The 26,554-nt window shown below is 45.2% G+C and overlaps 1 protein-coding gene across 1 annotated transcript in view; it reads right to left on the reverse strand.

The window, feature by feature from the left end:
• TMCC3 (transmembrane and coiled-coil domain family 3) overlaps positions 1 to 7,332 on the reverse strand; it is a 66,666-nt gene extending 59,334 nt beyond the window's left edge. The window contains exon 1 of the mRNA XM_069974260.1: positions 7,234 to 7,332. Coding sequence (XP_069830361.1) covers positions 7,234 to 7,311 — 78 coding nt within the window. The 5' untranslated portion in view covers positions 7,312 to 7,332. The remainder of the gene's footprint in view (positions 1 to 7,233) is intronic.
• Positions 7,333 to 26,554: the final 19,222 nt, after the last annotated feature.

Consider the following 26,554-nt stretch of genomic DNA (forward strand, 5'->3'; position numbering starts at 1 on the left):
ATGTCTTGAATGCTTCTTAGAAAATATGTTTCCTCTTAAAACTTGACAGTTTTAAACAGTAGGCCATTTTCTGATGACACATTCCTTTTTCTGTGGGTCAGACTAGTGATCACATGACCTGGTTACAGTAATGAAACACATAGATGTGGCTGTGCTGGAATAAAACAAATAGCGCTGTATGACTTGTGATGGCGAGTGCACATGCTATGGGCCAAAAAAGGAAACAAAACCAAGAGTGTTTCTTTAAGTTACAATTAAGGTCGCATCATTACACTCTGACAGCTTAACATCTCCTTTCTTGTACCTGTATTTCAATGGTTTTAAAAGCAGCCACATATCATCTCCTACATAGTGACTCAGTTCATTAAGCACTCATCTAGAAGGACCCTGACTGACTCAGTCTGTTCCCCAACACTGCAGATTGCTACAAATACAACTAGATTATACCGTTATAGATTTCATCCTGCACTGTAATAGAAAGCTGGGGTTACATGACACAATGCCAGGGCAACACCATCATCTGACCTGGTGGCTGCTTTAGATTTTCCAAACATAACCTAGAATAAGGAGGCAGCTGAATTCTCAGCAGTCAGACATAAAACAAGGCAAAACAATAGTGGGTTTTCCTGTCGCTCTGGCAACATCATAAAATGGTGCAACGTTGTCAGAGGGATAATGCCACATAGGCTAGTATATGTAAGCTTCCAATCATCACATTTCCCTCAATTACAATCTACAGGGCTCCTGACATGCATTTATAGCTGCTGATAGACAACAATATCATGGAGACAGAATTGCCGGCATATTATTAGAGAAAGATGCATCATACACCTGTCTCACAAGTTTAAGGGGCTCTGTGTCATAACAGAAAAATGGCTTTTAGAAACCCATCTGTGTTCACTGTCATTGTCACACCATCACGTGCACGGCGCTGGCTTTTATCAACTCATTAAACCTTCACTTATCCAATAATGTTCATGTAGATCTGCAAAATGAGCATGTGGAGCTGGAAAAGCTGATGTCAAAAATCCCCAGAGATTAAAACAGAGGAAATGAAGCAATGGAGCAGTCACTTACCTTTAAACATAACTATTTTTCACCTGTGTGACTCGAGCCAAATTTTTTTTAACCAAAGGCAGGGCTGGATTCAACAGAGCTGGGAAATATAAAGGAAAGACTACTGCCATGGTCAGACCGCTGATTTTGCCATCAGGAAATAAAATGGTTACAGAATCCTCTGCAGGAATTTAAGGTGCATATTGGATATGTGACATTGTGATGACTAGGCTTCTGATTAGCCTCATCTGAGGAGCCAAACCCTCGTCCAGGTTATCTGATGTAGTTTCCATGTCAAGAAGTGACAAGACACTCAACACCCCCACACCTGTCCTCAGGCTTCTTGTAGTATTACAACTAGGCTCCATTCACTTCAATGATACTGAGCTGCAATACCCCACACACTTATGACAGGTGTGGTACTGTTTTTGGAAGAAAGCAGTTATGTTTTTATGTTATCCTAAATAAAGACCCTCTTTTACTGGCCGACCAGGGCCGTATTAACAGCTGCTGCTGCCCTAGGCACTCAACCTGAAGACGCCCCATCGTGCGGGAATGCATTTTTATGGTTTTTAATTGCTTAAAACATAAATTTACACATTGAATAAATGATTAGAGCCGTCTGCATATTGTCTGAAGGAATTCTCACCACAAGATTGGTAGGTAATAGCTCCGGGCGTCACAGCCATACCAGACCTGATCATACCTTCCCCCACCCCCACCCCCCTCAAAAAGTCACCAGATTTACTGGCAAGTCTGACCAGGAGGTGGAAGACAAAAAAATTAAAACCCCCCAAAAATTAGTTTTTTCACCTGCTCCCTGGTGCTGCCCTAGGCACCGGACCACGGGTGCCTAGTGGTAAATACGGCCCTGCCGATGGCTGCAGAAGTTGGGTACAGCACAAGGGAGTCCTGGAAAACATAGATATAGCCTATGGCTATATCCATGTTTTCCAGGCAGCCTTAGGGCTGTATCCAACTTCTGCTGCTATCAGTAATTAAATGCCGCAAGCTATGGTTCGGACGTGTGCACAGATTAATTTGAGGTTCATATACTGTAGGTCCCTGTCCTTGGTGACACCACATACAGACTCTCAGCTGGAATCTGCAATCATCACACAATTTAGCCAGGAAACTTATGCACCACACCAAAACTGTTGAAACTATCTTGGATTTAAAATATGGGGGGGGGGGGGGGGGGGGGGGGGGGGAGAAAAAAAAAATATATATATATATATATAAAAAAAAAAAAAAATTATTATGTATATATATTTTTTTTTTTTTTATTTTTTATTTTTTTTTTAAACAGGAAAAGAGCAGCCTGATATGCAAGCATACAATAGTCTGCATCAGGCAGACTGGGAAGACTTGGAAACACCATAGACAACCTGAATGACCTAGGCAGGGCAGAGATAAAGTACGGAACACAACCCCCTAAAGCACAGGAAAACCTAGCAAGTTCCTGGAAGATATAAACATGCCTCACTAATGGGTAATACTCTTTCAAGTCTATTCATGATATTTCTCATTCACTGCTGCTGTATGTGGTTTTGTAGATATGCACAGGAGCAGGGAAGAAAATGTTAGCATGTTGAGGCAGCTCTGAGTCATGAGGCGCAGCTGACAGACACCTTACCCCAGTAAAATATTCAATATGACTTTGATGTTTTTTGAGCCAAAAGGATGTCCAGGTTTCCTTCATAATTTATTCATTAAATGAAAAGACCTTCGGCCAGAATCCCACCAGGACTATGAAATACAAACACATAATGCCACATAAACAAGCCCTACGCCAAGTAATAATAGCCAGGTTGTAAATCTATAACGGTGCACTTGGCAAAAACATATACAGCAAAGCCGTAATAGAATCTAGAAATGCTCCATTTCCAAATAGTGATAATCATGTAAATACAAAGCTATGCAAGCTCCCATTCCACTGCACTGCCCGTGTACCAGGAGAATGACAGAGCTTTGTGTGGCTCGTCCTTAGGATAGGTCACCAATCGCAGATCAGTGGGGTCTGACTACCAGCATCTCCACGATCAAACGCCAAAAAGTGCCACATAACCATACGTTCGGTTGTGGCTGTTCCTGGTCTTGCAGTTCGGTTTTATTCACGTCAAATCTCCAATAAAAGGAGGATGTGGCACTGGTCACAGCGCCATGGTCCCTTCATCCATGACATCAGAGGGCGTGACAGAAAGCAGCTTCTGAGCAAAAATTTGAAGTTTTTTTTCTTTATTTTAATTATGTTGTAACAATTCCACTAGCCAACCCATCTGGCCACTTCTCAACTAAGTATAGCAACTTTCTGATGTATTAAACAGAAAGTCTTTAATACGGAATGCCATATGAATGATTCCCATCACTTTTACCTGCAGAAAACACAGTCGTTTGTATCCATTTAGGTCACAGGATCTGTGACTTTTTCAGGGTATATCATATTCCATAATACAGGGGTTATGAAGAACACTATAAACTAACTATACCCTGAGGCGTTATGCTAATCCTAATAATTCTCTCCCAATATGCATTCAACTGTGCAGTAGATGTAGATGAGAATGTCTGCTTTGCCAGTCTTCAGGCGTTCCTGCACCACATTTATCAAAATGTCACCTGTTTTTCAGCATTTGGATGCAAGTTTTAAAAAAGGTGTGTTCTGGGCTGGAGAGAGATGAAGAAATGTGTAACAATTCTAAACCATCACATGTCATAAATCATCTACTGCTACAAAACCAAAACAAACTAGACGTCATCCTAAGGCCCCGTTCCCACTGAGCAAAGCTAGCGGAATTCCGCGACGGAATTGTCCGCCGCGGAATGCCGTTAGCCTCCCGCTCATAATGGGAGTCTATGGGAGGCGCGCGCTGCAGCTCTGTATGCGCTGAAGAATGAACATGTTCATTCTTCAGCGCGGACAGGGCAGGAGCGCACGCCTCCCATAGACTCCCATTATGAGCGGGAGGCTAACGGCATTCCGCGGCGGACAATTCCGTCGCGGAATTCCGCTACCTTTGCTTAGTGGGAACGGGGCCTAAGGAGTGTTAGCAAAATAACTTGCAGCATTGACAAGAAGAAACCATCACAATTGTTTGCACAAATAACTGCAACAAATACACACAAAAAGAAGAAGATGTAAATCCAAAGATAAATTCCCCCCATTAGGCTTATGGTCCCTTCCTTTGTGCAGTGGAGCATTCTGAATCAATTTAGTGGCAGGCATAGTCACTTATTTCTAGATGGGGAAACAGGGTTTGGCTCAATATCCGTACAGATGGATAGGTTACATGGTTATGTCAAGTTTCATCAATCAAGTGATAAAGCAGGCAGGTCCAGTACCACAGGGTCTTTTATATCACTCATGTATAGATATTGCCATGCAGGGTGTGTGCTACAGTCCTCAATTTGGTTATCACTAGTGTTCAGCAAACTTGTCAAACCATGTCGGAGCTGTCAAAATGTTCGGGTTCGACAACGTATCCGAACCCTCTGTGTTTTATTCCCTGCTGCTGCATAAGTTTGATGCCACCCTAGGAAGTCCTGGAAAACATGGATACAGCCACATACCGTATCCATGTTTTCCTGGCATCCCTAGGGCAGCAACCAACTTATGCAGCAGAGGGTTCGGCTAACATTGTCAACCTGAACATTTTGACAGGTTTGCTGAACCCTAGTTGTCACCTGTTCAGATATACGAGGCACCCATCTAGACAATGCCAGCGGTACTTAGCATGAGTAGCTGCCATTATCATGAACATAAGATGTCCTAATTGTGAGCAGTAAGGGTCTGACCTCACCAAAACGCCAGACATAACTCGTCCCATGAAGCCATTACTTCTATCTGCTCTTCCAGAGTCTACATGATGTGCGAATCACATCACCTCCAGGAAAAAGCCCCCTTGTAACATTACATACAAAGGTCGGGGTGGTCATCATAAATATGGTAAACACCAGTTAATTTAATGTAAGACACATTACATTCATCTGACACTGACAACAGAAACATTCCAGGTTCAGTTGAAACAGGTTTTATCTGCACAAAACTGGTGGCAGGATGGGGCTGGCCTCCAATGTGAAAACAGTCAAACTAGATTCCCTCCGAATACATAGCTATTCCCGAATATGGGACCATACGCTGGGCTGTCATTGTCATATACAGGACACATCTAGCAACCTACAAGGAAATATTTAGTGTTTGTTATGTCCTGTAGCAGATTTATAGGGGACATCATGGACACTGAATGCAACTGTATAAGAGGACATGACCCTGGCTGTTGTATGGCACAACTGTATACATAGGGCTGAGGAGAAAACTGATAGACAAGAGCCACAGAGTGGGACCTATAGGGGCGAACATGACACAAGAAATCCAGAGGGCATTTGAAGGCACAGGATGAGCCATGTCCTGTATCCATAGAACACAGGCTTACACTGTACATGCAGCAATGTATTCATAGCACACAGGTATACCCAGAACATGTAGCAAATGTATTTATAGTATATAAGCATACACAGACCATGTGTACATACAGCACTAGGTTTATAGTATATAGGCATACACAGACCATGTGTACATACAGCACTAGGTTTATAGTATATAGGCATACACAGTCCATGTATACACAGCACTATAAAGTATATAGGCATATACAGTACTATATAGTATATAGGCATACACAGTCTATGTGTACATATCTGAGTGGCCGCTATTCTGCAGGGACTAGCCAGCCATGTATAGGTGTAGTAGGGAGCACAGCGCAGGGACTGGCCAGCCATGTATAGGTGTAGTAGTGGGCACAGCGCAGGGACTGGCCAGCCATGTATAGGTGTAGTAGTGGGCACAGCGCAGGGACTGGCCAGCCATGTATAGGTGTAGTAGTGGGCACAGCGCAGGGACTGGCCAGCCATGTATAGGTGTAGTAGTGGGCACAGCGCAGGGACTGGCCAGCCATGTATAGGTGTAGTAGTGGGCACAGCGCAGGGACTGGCCAGCCATGTATAGGTGTAGTAGGGAGCACAGCGCAGGGACTGGCCAGCCATGTATAGGTGTAGTAGGGAGCACAGCGCAGGGACTGGCCAGCCATGTATAGGTGTAGTAGGGAGCACAGCGCAGGGACTGGCCAGCCATGTATAGGTGTATTAGAGAGCACAGCGCGGGGACTGGCCAGCCATGTATAGGTGTAGTAGAGAGCACAGCGCGGGGACTGGCCAGCCATGTATAGGTGTAGTAGGGAGCACAGTGCGGGGACTGGCCAGCCATGTATAGGTGTAGTAGGGAGCACAGCGCAGGGACTGGCCAGCCATGTATAGGTGTAGTAGGGAGCACAGCGCAGGGACTGGCCAGCCATGTATAGGTGTATTAGAGAGCACAGCGCGGGGACTGGCCAGCCATGTATAGGTGTAGTAGAGAGCACAGCGCGGGGACTGGCCAGCCATGTATAGGTGTAGTAGGGAGCACAGTGCGGGGACTGGCCAGCCATGTATAGGTGTAGTAGGGAGCACAGTGCAGGGACTGGCCAGCCATGTATAGGTGTAGTAGGGAGCACAGTGCAGGGACTGGCCAGCCATGTATAGGTGTAGTAGGGAGCACAGTGCAGGGACTGGCCAGCCATGTATAGGTGTAGTAGGGAGCACAGTGCGGGGACTGGCCAGCCATGTATAGGTGTAGTAGGGAGCACAGTGCGGGGACTGGCCAGCCATGTATAGGTGTAGTAGGGAGCACAGTGCAGGGACTGGCCAGCCATGTATAGGTGTAGTAGGGAGCACAGTGCAGGGACTGGCCAGCCATGTATAGGTGTAGTAGGGAGCACAGTGCGGGGACTGGCCAGCCATGTATAGGTGTAGTAGGGAGCACAGTGCGGGGACTGGCCAGCCATGTATAGGTGTAGGGGCACAGTACAGCGCTGACCTGCAGCCATAGACACAGCACTGACAGACATATAGATACATATACATAGTAAATGGCGCCCGCGGAATGCGCCACATGAGCGCCGGCTGGAGAATGCTACCAGCAGCAACAACACATGGAGATCCCAGCACACCACAATACAGAGAGGGGCTGACTGCACTCCAGCACATAGCAATGCAGCCGACTCCTAGGGAACTACAACCCCCAGCAGGAAGCTCCGGCATGCCGTGACACTCGGTCCCCCAGCAGGTAAGGGAATGAGCTCTCACCCTGGTCTTCGTCCTCTGGTGCCTCTCGGGATCCGAGTACGTCCTGTCCACCGCTATCCCTGTGTCGCTGCCCGGCATGGTGCCTGGAGGAATCCGCCGCCGCCTGCCCGGGAGGAATGGAGTGGGATGTCAGTGAGGACTCGCTGCCTGTCACATAGTCAGCGGGGAGACCTGGCCGGGGACGGACATCGGCAGCCCGCAGCGCTCTGTACTGGGCTGTGTGCGCTCTGTGAGGGGAGGCTGCCGTGTGTATCAGGGCGGAGCATGGACACGCCCCCAGCAGGCTGCACCCTTTCCCTGCCGGAGGGGAGGGGGTTCTCTGGAGACACAAGGATGACTGATCACACACGTAGCTGGTACTTGCTGTGCTTGCCGGTTAGAACTGGCTGACCTATGACCTACCAAAAGTCTAATAAAACCTCATACTGTATACTAAACATGTCTGCAGATATGTGGAGCATAGCCTGTACCTGTGAGCAGAAGTTTACTTCAAAGGGCATTTCCACCTTTAATTATTTTGCAGTTAGGATTTTTTTCCCCTATTACTGTTATTATAGGGTTTGATTTGGGAGCACCATATGCTTTATATGTACTCTGAACCCCCTTCTATAAACCAAAGCAGAGAGGCACAAGGTAAATAATACATTTCCATACCTCCCAGGTGTCCCTCTTTTGGAGGCACAGTCCCTTCTTTTGACCCATGTCCCTCTGTCCCTCTTTGTCCCTTACATGTCCCTCTTTTCAACCTAGGAATTAGATTTGCATTAATAAACTTTCAATGTTGCTCTAGAAAGAGTCTGGTTTATTACTGTATAATAGACCCAAACTTGCATATTATTCCATCATGTGGTGCAAGTCGGATCCTAAATATTGTTATATTCCAGTGAATCATGTGACATTATGGTCCCTGTCACACATCATCTCACATATGCAGACTCATTCTATGGCCCCATACACACATCTGTAAGTGTTATTGAGCCAAAAAAACAAGCCATTGTGCCGTCTGTGTCCCCTATTTCAATCAATGGACAGTTACTAAAACACATTCCTAATTCTGTCCTGTATGTGTGATTGCATCAATCTGCAGTAGATCCTGGATGTGTCATTTCATCAATCTGCATAAGATACTGGATCTGCGCTGGGCCACTCCGCTGAGAGTAGTAGTAGGTGGTAGTACTGGGTAGGGACCCGGTTAGCCACTTGCCTGATGGTATGTCATGGTATGGGCACGAGGGATAGCAGCTGTAGACCGGGAACCTGACCAAGCAGAGGCCGAGCAATTCTTCATTGTCCTTAGTCAGGGCATCAATAATTACACCAATGCCAAGGTTCAGAACCAACGGTACTTGTGTATTTATTATAACATGGTAACTCGTAGCAACAGTCTCTCCGGGTGCAACCGGGTATAAGGCAGACTTGGATAAGGCAGAGTAATGGGTGATGCTGCAATAGGCTGTGAGAGTAACGTGTTGTATGATGGGAGTAGTAGTGATACTGAAGTTGAGATGCTGGGCGGAATGAAACTGAGATGAATACTTGCTGCTGATGATTAGAGAAGATGATGAGAGGAATGACTGAAGAACGGCACCCAGATCTTTAGTATAGATGAGGATCTTGAGACTTGAGAATAAGGACACAGCCAGGTCCCGACTGGACCGAAACACTTCTTGTGACACTGGAGCAGCAGAGCACACGTATCTCTCTCCTGGCAGTGGAGAGAGGACACACACAACCTGTCCCCTTGAAGGTAGGAGACAGGAATCAGGAACACCAGAGCAACACACCCTTCTCCCCTAAAGGTGAAGAGAAGACTGAGGTAGGACAGGAAGTCACATGGTATTCCCATCCAAAGCTCGATGGCCATTGGGGTTACCATGGAAGCAGGGGACAGTCACGTGACACCAAGCAATTGCATCATCACACCATTAGGACATATTGGACTGAATATACATGAGAAGTACCATACTTGAACACTGGGGGGGCGACATAATACCATTAGGCACTGATAACTGAATATGCATGAGAAATAAATAACAGACCTGAATACTGAGAGGGGTGACACAATACACACAGTTTGCAGTGGACCATAGCTTTCCAGAACAGAGGCAATAACATATTGACTGACTCAGATATAAAGATACACTTTGAAGGAAACAACAAAAGAAGGAACTCTGTTCTGGGACACTGCAGATGTGTGATTGCATCAATCTGCAGCAGGCCCTGTATGTCTGATTGCATCAATCTGCAGCAGATCCTAGTTGTGTAATTGCATCAATCTGCAGCAGGCCCTGTATGTCTGATTGCATCAATCTGCAGCAGATCCTGGATGTGTAATTGCATCAATCTGCAGCAGGTCCTGTATGTATGATTGCATCAATCTGCAGCAGATCCTGGATGTGTGATTGCATCAATCTGCAGCAGATCCTGGATGTGCGATTGCATCAATCTGCAGTAGATCCTGGATGTGTGATTGCATCAATCTGCAGCAGGTCCTGTATGTATGATTGCATCAGTCTGCAGCAGATCCTGGATGTGTAATTGCATCAATCTGCAGCAGGTCCTGTATGTATGATTGCATCAATCTGCAGCAGATCCTGGATGTGCGATTGCATCAATCTGCAGTAGATCCTGGATGTGTGATTGCATCAATCTGCAGCAGGTCCTGTATGTATGATTGCATCAGTCTGCAGCAGATCCTGGATGTGTAATTGCATCAATCTGCAGCAGGTCCTGAATGTATGATTGCATCAATCTGCAGTAGATCCTGGATGTGTGATTGCATCCTGGATGTGTGATTGCATCCTTGAATTAAAAAATATAGAAATGTATGTAAAATTTTCCTAGACTGAACCACAAAGGTCTCTCTTTGGCCGTCCACTAAGTTGGGAGGTATGCATTTCCACTGCAGGGGAAACCGCTGTTTGGCTACAGCTTCCCCTTTCAAAATAACTGTTTGCATGGGGCAATAAAAGGCACACACCTTCAATAGCTGTTGGCCAAAACCTTAGAGGACAGCCATCTCTCCCAAACCCCTATAACCATGAATTGACCAAGTGTTCATGTGTTCTAAATGGGGAGGGACAGTGGCAGGTCACTGCCGCTGGGGGTGGCTTATCTCCCAAGGTACAAAAAGGTTTGAGAAGTTGAAATCCACCGTGTCGGATCCTTGTATCCCCAACATAAACTGTTAGGGAAAAGTAACACCTCCCACTTGCCTGATGGGTAGGCAGTGGTGACGTAGCAAGGCGTGGCCTTATTCTAAGCCTGATTTAGCATCATTTACAATGGCAAAAATCTACATCTGCTCCAAAGCAGATGTAGATTTTGTCCACCGGATTTATTAAGAGTTGTGCACCTCTTAGGGGCCTATTACACAAAGCGATTATCGGCCGAATTCAGCCGATACCGTCCATTACAGCTGATAATCACTTTGTGTAATAGATGACAACGATCAGCCGACATGCACAATATCAGCTGATCGTTGTCTTCCAACAGGCTGGAACGACAACGATCAGCCTGTTAACGATCTGCTGCCATTGTTTCGTGTACTAGGGATGGTGGCAACAGACCGCCGCTGTCTCCTATGGGCTGCCCGGACAATCTGACGATCACCCGGGCAGCCCCTCCGCCCCCCGGCTCTTAAGTGCTCCTCCTTGTTCACTGTCGGTGCGTGTAATAGAATCAGCAGCAAGCGGTGTACGAGGAGCAAGTGAGCACTGATCTGAGCGGTTGACGCTTGCTTGCTCACCTTGTGTAATAGGGACTTTAGTAAATCCAGAGTAGGGCATGGCATGGGGCTTTATTTGAAACTGGCATATGTGTACACTGGTCTGATAAATTTCCCATATAGTGACTGCGCTGGCCACTCCATTACCGATAGAATACCAGCTGCCTGCTTCTGCTGTAAATAGTTCTTGCACAATTTGGAGGTGTGTTTAGGGTCATTGACCTGTTGTAGGATGAAATTGGCTCCAATCAAGCGCTGTCCACTGGGTATGGCATGGCGTTGCAAAATTGAGTGATAGCCTTCCTTATTCAGAATCCCTTTTACCCTGTACAAATCTCCCACCTTACCAGCACCAAAGCAACCCCAGACCATCACATTACCTCCACCATGCTTAACAGATGGCGTCAGGCATTCGTCCAGCATCTTTTCATTTGTTCTGCGTCTCACAAACGTTCTTCTTTGTGATCCAAACACCTCAAACTTGGATTCATCCGTCCACAACACTTTTTTCCAGTCTTCCTCTGTCCAATGTCTGTGTTCTTTTGCCCATCTTAATCTTTTTCTTTTATTGGCCAGTCTCAGATATGGCTTTTTCTTTGCCACTCTGCCCTGAAGCCCAAAATCCCGCAGCCGCCTCTTTACTGTAGATGTTGACACTGGTGTTTTGCGGGTACTATTTAATGAAGATGCCAGTTGGGGACCTGTGAGGCGCCTGTTTCTCAAACTAGAGACTCTAATGTGCTTATCTTCTTGCTTAGTTGTGCAACACGGCCTCCCACTTCTTTTTCTACTCTGGTTAGAGCCTGTTTGTGCTGTCCTCTGAAGGGAGTAGTACACACCGTTGTAGGAAATCTTCAGTTTCTTAGCAATTTCTCACATGGAATAGCCTTCATTTCTAAGAACAAGAATAGACGGTCGAGTTTCAGATGAAAGTTCGCTTTTTCTGGCCATTTTGAGCGTTTAATTGACCCCACAAATGTGATGCTCCAGAAACACAATCTGCTCCAAGGAAGGTCAGTTTTATAGCTTCTGTAACGAGCTAGACTGTTTTCAGATGTGTGAACATGATTGCACAATGGTTTTCTAATCATGAATTAGCCTTCTGAGCCAATGAGCAAACACATTGTACCATTAGAACACTGGCGTGATAGTTGCTGGAAATGGGCCTCTATACACCTATGTAGATATTGCACCAAAAACCAGACATTTGCAGCTAGAATATTCATTTACCACATTAGCAATGTATAGAGTGTATTTCATTAAAGTTAGGACTAGTTTAAAGTTAACTTCATTGAAAAGTACAGTGCTTTTCCTTAAAAAATAAGGACATTTCAATGTGACCCCAAACTTTTGAACGGTAGTGTGTGTATATATATATATATATATATATATATATATATATATATATATACAGTATATATACGTATACTATAGCTATATATATACTAGTCAGACCACTGCTTTTAAAGCAGAGCTGTGGTCAGTAACCTAGACAATGACCTGTCAGCAATGAGGGGGGGAAAGAGGGCAATTAGGGGACAAGTTTGACAAATAAATGTATTGGCAAAAATATTGAGCTTGACCAGCCCTACAAGTATAACTATTTTAGTTGAGATGGAAATACACCGTGAAGTCAGTTGAGGTAACCACTCACATACAATAGCTGACGAGTTTTCTTCCCTAAGGACTTGCTTCCCCTTTTCCTCATTATCATGATTGCCATGATAGCTGTAGAAATAAATTCTAGAGTTGTGTAGCAAACCACTGGAGAAAAACTAGAAAACCAGACAATGATGTTATAAAGGATTAGCTGGAAAACAAAAAAGTGCATGTAATTTGAAAAGTACTTCTCATGAAAAAAAACTTTTGAAATGCTTCACCTATGCTGGTGTGCTGCAGAATATTGCTTCATATTTCCTGGGATCCCGAGCCAAGGGACTTACTCTATACAGCACCTGCTACATCATATTTGGAAGTGGGGCCTTTTTCTGTATCCATAGTCAGAATTAGGGAGATATGGCCAGGGAGTGGCTGCTGCTGTATTTCCCCGGCTGAATCTCTTGATCACATCACGTATATCAGCAGTGAGTAATCAATACATTTTGACATGTCTTATGATTTTCATGTAATATAATTTCACTTTTTATTTATGTCAATCTATGTCAAGGAAGATAAATCATTTTTCTTATTTAAATGTTTTTTTTTCTAAAGACTGTTGTTGCTGTTATGTTCAGCCCCAGACGCTTCCTGGTGTCTGTCACGGGCCCGAGACAATACGTCTCAGGTCCGCTCAGCCATTCAGTGACAGAGGCGGTATCTGAGTGGACTTGAAACTGATCCCGCCTCTGTCACTGACTGGCTGAGTGTCACTGACCAGCGTCACTGACCAGGAAGCGATCGGGTTCCCTCAGCCACCTACTCCCCGATGTCAGGAAAAAAATGCCCCTCCGCCGGACTACCCCTTTAATGCAGATATTGCCCTTGGTTATATTCAAAGGCAACAATGCTAACCATAAAACCACCATACTGTCTAGCATATATTTTTCTAGTTCCCAAAATATCTGTAAATATGAAAGCAGGGCAGAGTTGAATGCACAACATTACATAAAAGCTTGGGGAAAAAAAATCTGTATTTATAAATCCAGCCATACACAGTCCAAGGAGAGCAGCACTTCTGAAATGATAGCAGTGAGAAGGTGCCAGTGAAAAGGATTATGATCCGGTAATCCAAAATTGTATATCCAAAGGGAATGGCAGCACAACAATCCAAGGGAAGCTATGAAGGTGGTTAAATAAGCGTGAAAAACTGTTCAATGCATCAAACAATGCACTGCAATTATCTTCAGATATAAATCCAGCCGTGCCTTTATCAATATAATGAAAGCACTTTTTATTCTAGCTTTATAGTAATTTTTGATACTTTTATGACCTCATTTAAGGCCATAATACACGGGCCAGAGACTTTATGTAAGCAAGTGCTGCATGGACATTGTTAGCGATGTCTGTGCAGCCTTTAGCTATGTTCACACAACATATTTTTATGACCAGAACAGATGTTGTTTGCAATTAAAATCACGGCCATAGTCGTTGTCATCAGCTGATCATTGTCTTTATTACAAAGAGCTATGAATGGGACGGATTCTGCAGATTATTGTTTCATGTAATAGGGCCTTTAGGCTAGATTTTACCATGAACACGTTTGCCTTTATTAAGCACACATTGGTTCTAAATGGGGAGAAGGTACTGTAGGTATGCCACTGCTAGTCTGCTTTGCCTTATATCCCTTTAAAGCAGTTGGATAGAGTATGTTTAAATCTAACTGCCCAATCCTTTGCCTAATATCTGCCTTTTTGGGAAGCCTTAAAGGCAGTGGCGTAACTACCAGGGTTGCAGTGGTCACCGCTGCGACCCGGCCCGCCACAAGGGGGGTCCGCGGGGCCCGCAGGGCCCCTGAGGCCCCCCCCTCATCAATCACTCTTTTGACCGCAAGCATTGTGTTGCTTGTGGTCACAAGAGGCCGCCTCCGTCTGTCCCTGGATCATGCGCTGCTGCCGGGGGTGTCGCGTCCTATCCCCGGCATCATAGAGTTCCCTGTGCGCCTGTTACCTCCGGCACAGGAAGCGCACATTAGAGACGCTCCCTGTGCTGGAGGTCCCAGCACAGGGAACTCTATGATGCGCGCGCTGCCGGGGATAGGACGTGACTACCCCAGCAGCAGCGCATGATCCGGGGACAGACGGAGGCTGAAGAAGAAGAGGATCGCCGGGGGAGCGCGTTGTTAGGTGAGTTGTGTGTGTTTTTTTGTTTTTTTTAATTTGTTTTCATAAAGGAAAGAGGGGGCTATCTATAGGATGGAGGGGGCCAATTATAAAGGGGGGCGGGGAGAGAGGTGGCCGTCTATAAAGGGGGGCAAGAGAGGGGACCATCTAATGGGGGGAAGGGGACCATCTATAGGGGGGGAGAGGGAACCATCTATAAGGGGGGGAAGAGGGGGACCATCTATAAGGGGGGGAGAAAGGGCCATCTATAAGGTGGGAGGGAGAGGGGACCATCTATATAAGGAGGGGGAAGAGTGGGCCATCTATAGGAGGGGGCCATCTATAAGGGGGGGGGGAAGGGGCCATCTATAGCAGAGGGGGCCATCTATAAGGGGGGTGAAGGGGCCATCTATAGCAGAGGGGGCCATCTATAGGAGGGTGGGAGAGGGGGCTATCTTTATGGTGCAATATATAAGGGGGGAAGGGGCCATCTATAAGGGGGGCATCTATAAGGGGGGAAGTGGGGGCCATCTATAAGGGGGCAACATAGGGGGAGAGGGGGCCATCTATAAGGGGGGCAACATAGGGGGAGAGGGGGCCATCTATAAGGGGGGATACACAGAGGGGGCATCTATAAGGAGGCTACATAGTAGGGGGCATATACTATAAGGGGGGATACACAGAGGGGGACCATCTATAAGGAGGCTACACATAGGGCATACACTATAAGGGGGTCACATAGAGTCAGCCTACCCACTAAATGAGGGCATAAAGGGGCCAATACAAATGTGCAGTTTGTAGAGAGATAAGGATGGTGTCAGTGTGAGGAGCCCAATATGTCTGTCTGGCAGATTCTGTTGATTCGTGGCTCGGAGAAGTTCTTATGATGGCCCAGAACCGATGGAGAAGAAGATAAAAAAAGGGAAGAACTCCAATCAGAGAAGACGTCCTCTGTGAGTCACCTGATATAACAGCACTGTGATGTATCCCCCGTACTATACATTCGTCCTACAGTATGGCTACATAGGCCTGAGGAAGGTCGGAAGCACGACCGAAACGTCGCCCGTAGCATTACTTCTCTACTTAAATTCGCATATCTTGATCTGGTTGGATTGTGATATCTAATTTTTCTTCTGAATAAAATTTCACGAGCATATAATCCCCTGGGAGTGCAGTGCTTCTGTTCATACGTACTATGGGATTGAGGAATCCTTCTGCACTAGCACCCAACAATACTATTTAGAGGGTGTGCGGACTGCTGCTGCTTCATAAGTATATGGTGTACAGAACCTGTGTGGAGCTGCGTCCACCTCTATATGACTGGATGCGGTGATACGTGTACAGTGGATGTTATTCAGTAGCAGCAGTGGTGTTAGTAGGTGGTGGTAATAGTCAGTAGCAGCGATGGTGTTAATCAGTATGTGGTGGTATTAGTCAGTAGCAGCGGTGGTGTTAGTCAGTAGCAGCGGTGGTGTTAGTCAGTATGTAGTGGTGTTAGTAGCAGCATTGGTGTTAGTCAGTATGTGGCGATGTTAGTCAGTATGTGGTAGTGTTAGTCAGTATGTGGTGGTGTTATTCAGTAGCAGCGGAGGTGTTATTCAGTATGTGGTGGTATTAGTCAGTAGCAGTGGTGGTGTTAGTCAGTATCTGGTGGAATTATTTGTTACTTGCTATCTGGTACTGTGTTTTATTGGTCTTAGTATACAGGATTTGGTCAGTAACAATATGGCGGTAATATGTATGGTGATAATATTTTCTCTTCCTATCTTCCTTATATGCTGGTGTTATTGGTAATATCTGTCTTGGTGTGTATATATATATATATATATATATATATATATATATATATATATATACCAATAGCATCACTTGGTTGAGGAAGGGGGGGGCAAGTTGACCTCTCGCACCAGGGCCCAGGAGTCATTAGCTACGCCCCTGCTTAAAGGGGTAGTTCACCAAAAAAAAAAAATTCTTTCAAATCAGCTGCTGCCATGAAGTGCCAGAGATTTGTAATTTACTTCTATTAAAAAAATCTCAAGACTTCCAGTACTTATCAGCTACTGTATGCCCAACAGGAAGTTGTATTATTTCCAGTCTGGACAGCAGGAGAGGTTTTCTAGGGGGATTTGCTCCTGTTTTGACAGTTCCTGACATGGACAGAGGAGGCAACAGAGAGCACTGTGTCAGACAGGAAAGAAAACACCACTTTAAAGGGGATATCCAGCGCTACAAAAACATGGCCACTTTTCCTCATACTGTTGTCTCCAGTTCAGGTGTGGTTTGCCATTAAGCTCCATTTACTTCAATGGAACTGAGTTTCAAAACCCCACCCAAACTGGAGACAACAGTAGGGGAAAAGTGGCCATGTTTTTGTAGCGCTGGATAACCCCTTTAATACACATTAGATTATCATCTTCAGACAACATAAATTCACTGTATATGTGGGGGGGGGGGGGGGGGGAATTGGTTTTATTGAAAGTCTTATTGTTGTTTCTTACTGTGTAGCATCGACCATAATAAGAATTGAGCACGTTTGGACGTTTAACAGCTAAAACTTAAAGTATAATAGGAGTGAAGCAGATGACAATACTAAAAAAAGTTTAACTGTTTAAATCCCTATAATTTTTCATTCTAAAGTCTCCCTCCATAGAGCACTAAAATAGGTTTACCCTCATGTCTTTTTAAAAAATATATATTAATAATCTGTGTAGTTAAACGTTTTAGGGTTAGCTACAGGGCTGCACAGGAATTATTATTATTATTTTATTTTATTAAACATTTACACCTCCTCAAGAGCACAGGTAGTAGAGGATATATTTATTTTATCACATTGCAGACAACCTCCCAGTTACAGAACAAACGTTCCTTGTTCTATCTATACTATTTGTCACAATGAGAGCTGTCAGGGTCTAGTAAGACACGGCAGCTCTTGCTACACACTGGGTGTCTTGTCACTGCTAGTCACATGGTCCCTGGAATAGGACACAATACAGCATCCTGTCATTGCAACACAGCACTGGTGGAGTGCTAGGTAGTAAACAATTGAAAGACAGATATCTTTTTTTCTTAATAATAAAGCTTTTTCACAGCTGATAAAAAAGGTAGGTCACTACTATTCAATAGAAGGGGTCACCAATGGCAAAAGGACTGCTCTAAATTCATGTACAATGCATGTCTCTTTGTGTAAACAGTAAATCTATAGGCTAACAATAGATCGGAAGGACAGGAATTAAAACTATTTACAGAGTCTGCATCATGTTCAGTGGAATTCGGATGTAGAATCACCCATCTCCTGCAATTGCTCTAACTATAGGATAGGTTCAACTTTCAGGTAATCTAACAAGTTATATATAATCCTGAATAAAAACCCCAGCAATTTTGTAAATAAATTCTAACATTTTTTTGTCCAATAATTAAAGGGCTTTTCTGTGACTTTTCGGTTAATGGCCTATTCCTTTTAAAGTGGATGAGAGTTGAGCTGGTGTTCCTCAGCATTGCCACTGCACAATGAGCAAAGCCAAGGTGTATATTGAATCCTAAAGACTGGCCATCAATTAAAGCGACTCTGTACCCACAATCTACCCCCCCCCCCCATCCAAACTGCTTGTACCTTTGGATAGCTGCTTTTATTCCAAGATCTGTCCTGGGGTCCGCCACTTTGACACAAGGCTGCAAGTTTAAGGGTACATTTACAAGTACTGACTCCCGCACAGTGTTCCAGCTTCCTGCTCTGCCGCCCAGCCAATCAGTGGGCTGGGCAACACACTGATTGGCTGGGCGGCGGAGCAGGAAGCTGGAACACCATGCAGGAGACAGGTAATGTATACAGACAGCGGGAGCCGGGCGGGAGCGGATAAAGGGGTTAAGGGGGCGGCTGCATTACATTCTTTCTTTAAGACCGCTGCAAGTAAGGGTGCACAGGACCTGCCAGGACCTTGACTCACAGCGGATCTCGCTGCAAAACTCACAGCGAGATTTCCGCTGTGAGTCGGTACGTGTGAACTTACCCTTAACCCTTAGGGGACACAGCCAGCTTTCATTTTTGCGTTTTCGTTTTTCCCTCCTCGTGTATATAAGGCCATAGCGCCTGCATTTTTCCACCTAGAGACCCAAATGAGCCCTTATTTTTTGCGCAACTAATTGTTCTTTGCTATGGCAGATGTATTTTTTGCCTAAAATGTGCCGGGAAACCAGAAAAAAATTATATGTGTGGTGAAATTGAAAAAAAAAAATTTTTTTTTTTTTATTTGGGGGGGGGGGGGGGGGGGTTGTTTTTACTCCGTTCGCCCTGGGGTAAAACTGACTCGTTATATATGTTCCTTAAGTTGTTACGATTACAACGATATGTAACATGTATACCTTTTATTTGATTTGATGGCTTGTAAAAAATTAAAACCTTTTCAAGAAAATATATGTTCCTTAAAATCGCTCCATTCCCAAGCTTATAGCGCTTTTATCCTTTGGTCTATGGGTCTGTTTGAGGTGTCATTTTTTGCGCCATGATGTGATCTTTCTATCGGTACCTTGATTGCGCATATACGACTTTTTGATCGCTTTTTATTACAATTATTCTGGATTTGATGCGACCAAAAATGCGCAATTTTGCACTTTGGGATTTTTTTGCGCTGACGCCGTTTACCGTGTGAGATCAGGAATGTGATTAATTAATAGTTCGGGCGATTACGCACGCGGCGATAGCAAACATGTTTGTTTATTTATTTATTTTTATTTATAAAATGGGGAAAGGGGGGTGATTCAGACTTTTATTAGGGGAGGGGATTTTGTGTTATTAAAAATACATTTTTCTTTTACTTTACACATATACTAGAAGCCCCCCTGGGGGACTTCTAGTATATGCACTCTGATCTCTCATAGAGATCCATGCAGTATAGTTATACTGCATGAATCCATGAGATCGGTGTTCTATTGCTTTTGGCTGCTGCAACCAAAAGCAATAGAATGCCGAGCCGGGATCAGCGCCATTACGGCGCAGACCCTGGCCCGGGATGGATGCGGGGATCGCCCCCCCGCAATCGCGCCGCAGGCGATCCCCCCACTAGACCACCAGGGATGGAGATGAGCAAATATTTAGAAGCAGCTGTCAACTTTGACAGCTGCTTCTAAGTACTTAATTAGCGGGCACGGCGATCGGACCGTGCCCGCTAATAGCCGCGATCCCGGGCTACATGCGGCACCCGGGATCGCGGCAGTTCAGTAACGTCCTGGTGCAGCTATGGGTTAAAGTTGTTTTTTAGGACAATAACTGCATCAGCTGTCGAGTGGACCCCAGGACAGATCTTGGATTAAAAGCAGCTATCTGAAGGTACAAGTGGTTTTGGGGGGGGTGTCAGATTGTGGGTACAGAGTCGCTTTAAAAAGGGGCAATTGACAGGCAAAGAGCCCTGTTAGTAACCCTTTATACCTCTCAATCACCAGTGCAGAGGGTGCTAGCGGGCAAGCTTAGGTCCCATTAATTTCTATTGGGCTATTCACACTGAGCCATGCTGGGGACCAGGAATGGTAGAGGAGTCATGCTGAGAACCAGGAATGAGACGGCAAGCCAGTGGAACGCCCACATAAAGGTCTTCTTTCATTTTGGAGAATTTGAGTGATTGGTTCAAAGTGGCTTCACTATATGCCAGGAATATAATTTTGCACAAACTGATCCCCTCTACACATTAGGGTAGATTTATGAATGTACTTGTACCAACAGAGATATGCCACATTTATGAAACCTCTTTTTTACTTTCTCTGTCACATACAAATGCATTATAAAAAGTAGCGGGACTTTACTGTTGTGCCTACTATGAATGATTTATGAATTTATGAGTTTTCATCTGAAAACACATTTCTTTTAGTCTATGACAGATTCAATAGAGCATGGAAATGAGAGATACAGGCACAGTCTTTCAAACTTTGCATAAGTTTTAGTACTTATACCCTGTACTGTATTTAAAAATATATTGTTAGGAACGTGACTTTGCGTTCCTTGGCCTGTGCTGGGCGATCGAGTTAGCACTGAGTTTGTCTGTTTTTTGCACTGTATGAGTTGTCTGAATTGTGTCTTACTTTCCAGCCACACCCGCCTTGCTTGTCAGACTTTGGCACTGCAGGGGTTACTGCACTGCTAGGTCTGTTCAGCTGAGCTTGGTACTGGGATCAAGGCTGATCCAATCAGCTGCTGGACCCAGTTTCTGATCCTGGATAAAAAGAAGCCAGTTGCTCACTTCCCTGCTGGCTATTAGTTGTTACTAGTCTCAGCTCCACTGCTCCTTTCCCAGCGTTCCCTGTCCTAATACCCTTGATATTGCTCTGCCTGTGTTCTGACCTATTGCTTGACATCTGACTATCCGCTCTCTTTCTGATTTTGTACTGCGTTGTCCGTTTGGGTTTGGGGATGAGCTGACTATCCGCAATTGTGTTTTTTTTTGTCTGTCTTCTTTTGTGTGTTTACCTACTCAGTGTAGGGACCGACTCTGTGGTTGTCCATGACCGTTTAGGGTCGTCTGTGTCAAGTAGGTAGGGGCATTGGTTGGGGCAAGTTCAGGGCTCACTGTCTTGTCCGTGTCTCCCCAGCCTTACAGAATAGCCAGCCCTATATTTCAGGAATTTTTTTTACCATGGATCCAATGAAAGCGCTGATGGAACAGATGAAAAACCTGAACACTTTGGTTCAGGGACTTGCTGAGCGGGTCCAAGAAAAAGAGGCTACACCCCGTCAGGTGACCATGACAACCCCACACCTCCAGAACCACCTGTTCAGCTCCCTGAAAAATTCAAGGGAGATAGGAAGGATTTCCGATCCTTCAGAGAGAGGTATAGACTATTTTTTCAGCTCCGTCCTTGCTCTTCTGGGGATGAGAGCCAAAAAGTGGGTATTATCATGTCCCTTCTGCAAGGCCCACTGCAGGAATAGGCATTCTCCTTACCTCCCAATGCAATTGAGTTGACTTCAGTTGATTATTTTTTTTCAGCCCTAGGGCTGTTGTATGATGACCCTGACCAGACTGCGGTGGCCAAACACCAACTGACCTGCTTACGTCAGGGTAAGAGACCAGTAGAAGACTACTGCGCAGAGTTTCGGCAGTGGTGTATCCCTTCGACCTGGAATGATTCTGCCTTGCGGTATCAGTTTCGGCTGGGTCTTTCGGACCAGTTGAAGGATTTACTAGTGGCTTACCCCACTCCAGAGACCTTGGAAGAAACCATGACCTTAGCTATAAGGGTTGATAGACGTATGCGGGACAGACGCAGGGAAAAGGGAACCACTGACTCGTTCAAAGCCCCATCATCTGTTGTTTCCTCTCCTAAGTCTTCTTCTTCCCTGTCACTATCTCCAGAAGAACCTATGCAAATTAGAGCGACAGATGCTAAGACCCGACGGGCCTTTCGACTACAGCACAATCTGTGCATATACTGTGGCAAGGCCGGATGCCGTGTACAGGAATGTACCTCCAGACCTGGGTCACCGTCGGAAAACTCCAGCGCCTGAATGATTTTCGAGGGGGTCATTCAGGCGCACAGGTACCGCTCGATATGAAAAAGAAATTAATGGTGCCCATTTCACTATTTTTAGGAGAGAAATGTATTTCTGGGTTTGCCCATGTGGATTCTGGGGCATCTGCTAATTTTATTAATTCTGGGTTCTGGTCCTCTCTGGGGGTATGTCCGCTTCAGCTTAAGTGTCCACTGAGTATTACTGGAGCGGATTTTACCCCATTGGCTCAGGGTAAGGTGAAATATAGAACTCCCTCTCTTGATGTAAGGGTAGGTTCTATTCACTTTGAGTCGTTGGAATTTTTAGTTATGGACAATTTGTCTTCAGACATCATTCTGGGGTTACCTTGGTTGGCACAACACAACCCAACATTTGATTGGTTCACCAGGGAATTGATCAAATGGGGATCTAACTGTGCTTCGCATTGTGTTGCGCTGAATGTTGCTGAAAATTGTTCTCCGGTTGAAGGAGAGATCCCTGAGTTTTTGTCCGATTTTTGCTGATGTGTTCAATAAAAAAGCAGTAGATGTCTTACCGCCACATCGTCCATATGATTGTGCCATTGATTTGATTCCAGGGTCCAAGTACCCTAGGGGAAGAATTTTTAATTTGTCTAGGCCCAAGAGAGAGGCAATGCGTAAATACATTAAAGATAGTTTAGGTAAAGGCCACATTCGGCCTTCTTCTTCCCCGATCGGTGCGGGATTTTTCTTTGTGGGGAAAAAAGATGGGGGCCTGCGCCTCTGTATTGACTATCGTGAGCTAAATAAAATTACGGTGAAAAACCAGCACCCTCTTCCTCTTATTCCTGATTTGTTTAATCAGATTGTTGGGGCTAAGTGGTTCTTCAAAATTGACCTGCGAGGGGCCTACAATCTGATCAGGATAAGAGAGGGTGATGAGTGGAAGACCGCTTTTAATACTCCCGAGGGGCACTTCGAGTACCTTGTTATGCCCTTCGGATTATGAAATGCGCCCGCGGTCTTTCAACACCTGGTAAATTATGTGTTTCGTGAATACCTAGGACGATTTGTAGTGGTGTATTTGGATGACATATTGATTTTCTCTCCTGACTGGTCTTCACACATTTGTCATGTCCGTAAGGTTATGGATCTTTTAAGACAAAATCATTTATTTGCAAAATTGTCAAAGTGGCTGTTCGGCTTTCAGGAGGTTTCATTTTTGGGGTACAGAATCACACCCAATTCTTTTTGTATGGACCCTCTAAAAGTGGCAGCTATTGAAAAATGGGAGCGCCCTAATTGTCTTAAAGCTTTGCAGAGATTCTTGGGGTTCGCTAACTACTATAGAAAATTTATCAAGGGTTTTTCTGTAATTGCTGAACCCCTAACCGATCTAACTAGGAAAGGGGCTGATTTGGTAAACTGGACTCCTGAAGCCGTTCAGGCATTTGACAAGCTTAAAAGATGTTTTTCTGTGGCTCCGGTCTTGACTCAACCTGACTTCGAAAAACCAGTTGTGATTGAAGTGGGGGTTGGAGCTGTTCTTTCACAGGGTCCAGAGACACTCACCAACCTCAGACCTATTGCTTACTTCTCTAGGAAATTCTCCAAAACTGAATGCAACTACGACATAGGCAACCGGGAGCTCCTTGCCATAAAATGGGAATTTCATGAATGGAGACATTTTTCTAGAGGGGGCTAAGCACAAAATCTAGGTCCTAACTGATCACAAAAATCTGGTGTATCTAGACAAGGCTAAGTGTCTTACTCCTCGCCAGGCTAGATGGGCTCTCTTCTTTACACGTTTTGATTTTGAAATAACCTTCAGAACTGGTTCCGTAAGAACGTAAGAGCTGACGCCTTGTCCCGTAGCTTTGAGACCAGCAATGTCTCTAGTGGGGAATCAGACTATTTTAGCTCCCGGGGTGGTGGTAGCCTTTCTACAGCCCGATCTTGCTGCCCAAGTGGTCTCAGTCCCTGGCCCCTAAGAACACCCCTGAGAATAAGCTCTTTGTTCCTCCTAACCTTTGTTTAAGAGTACTGGAGGAGATACATTGCTTAGTGTTGGCAGGTCATCCAGGCATAGCTGGAACTCAGTATCTGTTATCACGACATTATTGGTGGCCCTCGTGGGTTCGGGATACTAAGTTGTTTGTAGAAGCCTGTAAAACCAGTGCCAGGTCCAAGGTACCTCGCAGACTCCCCGAGGGTCTGCTTCAACCCCTACCGCTGCCTGCAAGACAGGACTTGGACTCACGTCTCTATGGATTTCATCACCGATTTGCCCCCTTCCAAGGGGAAAACAGTGATTTGGGTCGTCATTGACAGATTCTCCAAGATGTGTCACCTCATTCCTCTTAGTAAACTCCCTAACGCTCGTACCCTAGCTTCCCTATTTATTAACCATATCTTGCGTCTGCATGGGGTCCCAGAAAATATTGTATCCAATAGGGGCGTACAATTCATATCGAAATTCTGGAAGGAATTCTGTGGTCGCTTAGGTATAACTTTGTCTTTTTCCTCCGCCTTTCATCCGCAATCCAATGGTCAAACCGAGAGGGTCAATCAATCACTGGAACAATTTTTAAGATGTTTTGTTGCAGGGTCACAAGACAAGTGGAAAGAGTACTTGCCTCTAGCTGAGTTTGCACTTAATAACCGAGAAAGAGGGAAGAAATCCCTCAAGATGTCGCCATTCTTTTGTAATTTTGGGTTTAATCCTAGATGTTCTTCAGTACATGCTGCCGAATTTGTTAACCCTTCTGCTGAAAAAATCTACAATAAACTGTGCACAGTTTGGGCCCAGGCTCTTCAGAACCTGGTTAAAGCCCAAGAAAGTATGATAAAAAAACGTATATCTGGCCCAGAATACATGGTTGGGGATAAGGTATGGCTCTCTACTAGAAACTTAAGGTTAAAAGCCCCGTCTGGTAAACTTTCTCCAAAATACATCGGTCCATATGTAATTGTTAAGATCATTAATCCAGTTTCTTTTAAATTGCAATTGCCCAGGAGTTTGTTAAAGTCATTGTTAAAGAAGTATGTTAACCCTGTGTTGCTGTCTACTCCCCCTGCTCCCTTGGTCGAGCTGGGGGAGCCAAGGTGAGCTGGAATATGAGGTGGAAAGAATCCTGGATTCTCGTTGGGTCCAGAGTTCTTTACAGTATCTTATTCACTGGAAGGGATTTGGTCCAGAAGAACGGACTTGGGTGGCGAGTAGAGACATGCATGCACCTCGCCTTATTCAACAATACCACATGCGTAACCCTTCCAGGCCGGGTCCTTTGGGTGAGGGTCCTGAGGCCCCTTATAAGAGGGGGGGTACTGTTAGGAACGTGACTTTGCGTTTATTGGTCTGTGCTGGGCGATCGAGTAAGCGCTGAGTTTGTCTGTTTTTTGCACTGTATGAGTTGTCTGAATTGTGTCTTACTTTCCAGCCACACCCGCCTTGCTTGTCAGACTTTGGCACTGCAGGGGTTACTGCACTGCTAGGTCTGTTCAGCTGAACTTGGTCCTGGGATCAGGGCTGATCCAATCAGCTGCTGGACCTAGTTTCTGATCCTGGATAAAAAGCAGCCAGCTCCTCACTTCCCTGCTGGCTATTAGTTGTTACTAGTCTCAGCTCCCCTGCTCCTTTCCCAGCGTTCCCTTTCTTAATACACTTGCTATTGCTCTGCCAGTGTTCTGACCTCTTGCTTGACATCTGACTATCCGCTCTCTTTCTGATTTTGTACTGCGTTGTCTGCAGGGGCGGATTAACTTTACCATTGGCCCCGGGCTGTTCACCAAGCCTGGGCCCCCCCACCTCAATGTAACTATGGCAGCACTAGCCTGGCGTTCATAGTACAGGACAGATAATGCCATGATGTCCTGATTTGTGCAAAATTGCCATAAAAAAACAGTGATTTTTTGCAAATCATGGCGGAAGTGTAGCCAGGAGACAGTACACCACTGAAGGTATAAGTCTTTTTGGGTGGTCATGGGCCTCTCAGGAGCTCAGGGCCCCGGGCTGCCGCCCAAAACACCCCTATTATAATCCACTTCTGGTTGTCTGTTTGGTTTTAACTCTGTTAGCTGACTCTCCTCCATTGTGTTTTTTTTGTGTGTTCACCTACTCAGTGTAGGGACCGACTCCGTGGTTGTCCGCGACCGTTTAGGGTCGTCCGTGGCAAGTAGGTAGGGGCATTGGTTGGGGCAAGTTCAGGGCTCACTGTCTTGTCCGTGTCTCCCCAGCCTGACATATGTATATATATAAAACGGTATTCTCTCATCATAACTGGAAGGCTGTGTGACAACCAATCTGGCTGCTCCAGACACTTAAAAATTTGTACAGACATTGTAAATTCTAGGAGAGCTGGGACATACGACAGTTAGA

This window comes from Dendropsophus ebraccatus, chromosome 1 (assembly GCF_027789765.1).
Source record: "Dendropsophus ebraccatus isolate aDenEbr1 chromosome 1, aDenEbr1.pat, whole genome shotgun sequence".
Taxonomy (NCBI): domain Eukaryota; kingdom Metazoa; phylum Chordata; class Amphibia; order Anura; family Hylidae; genus Dendropsophus; species Dendropsophus ebraccatus.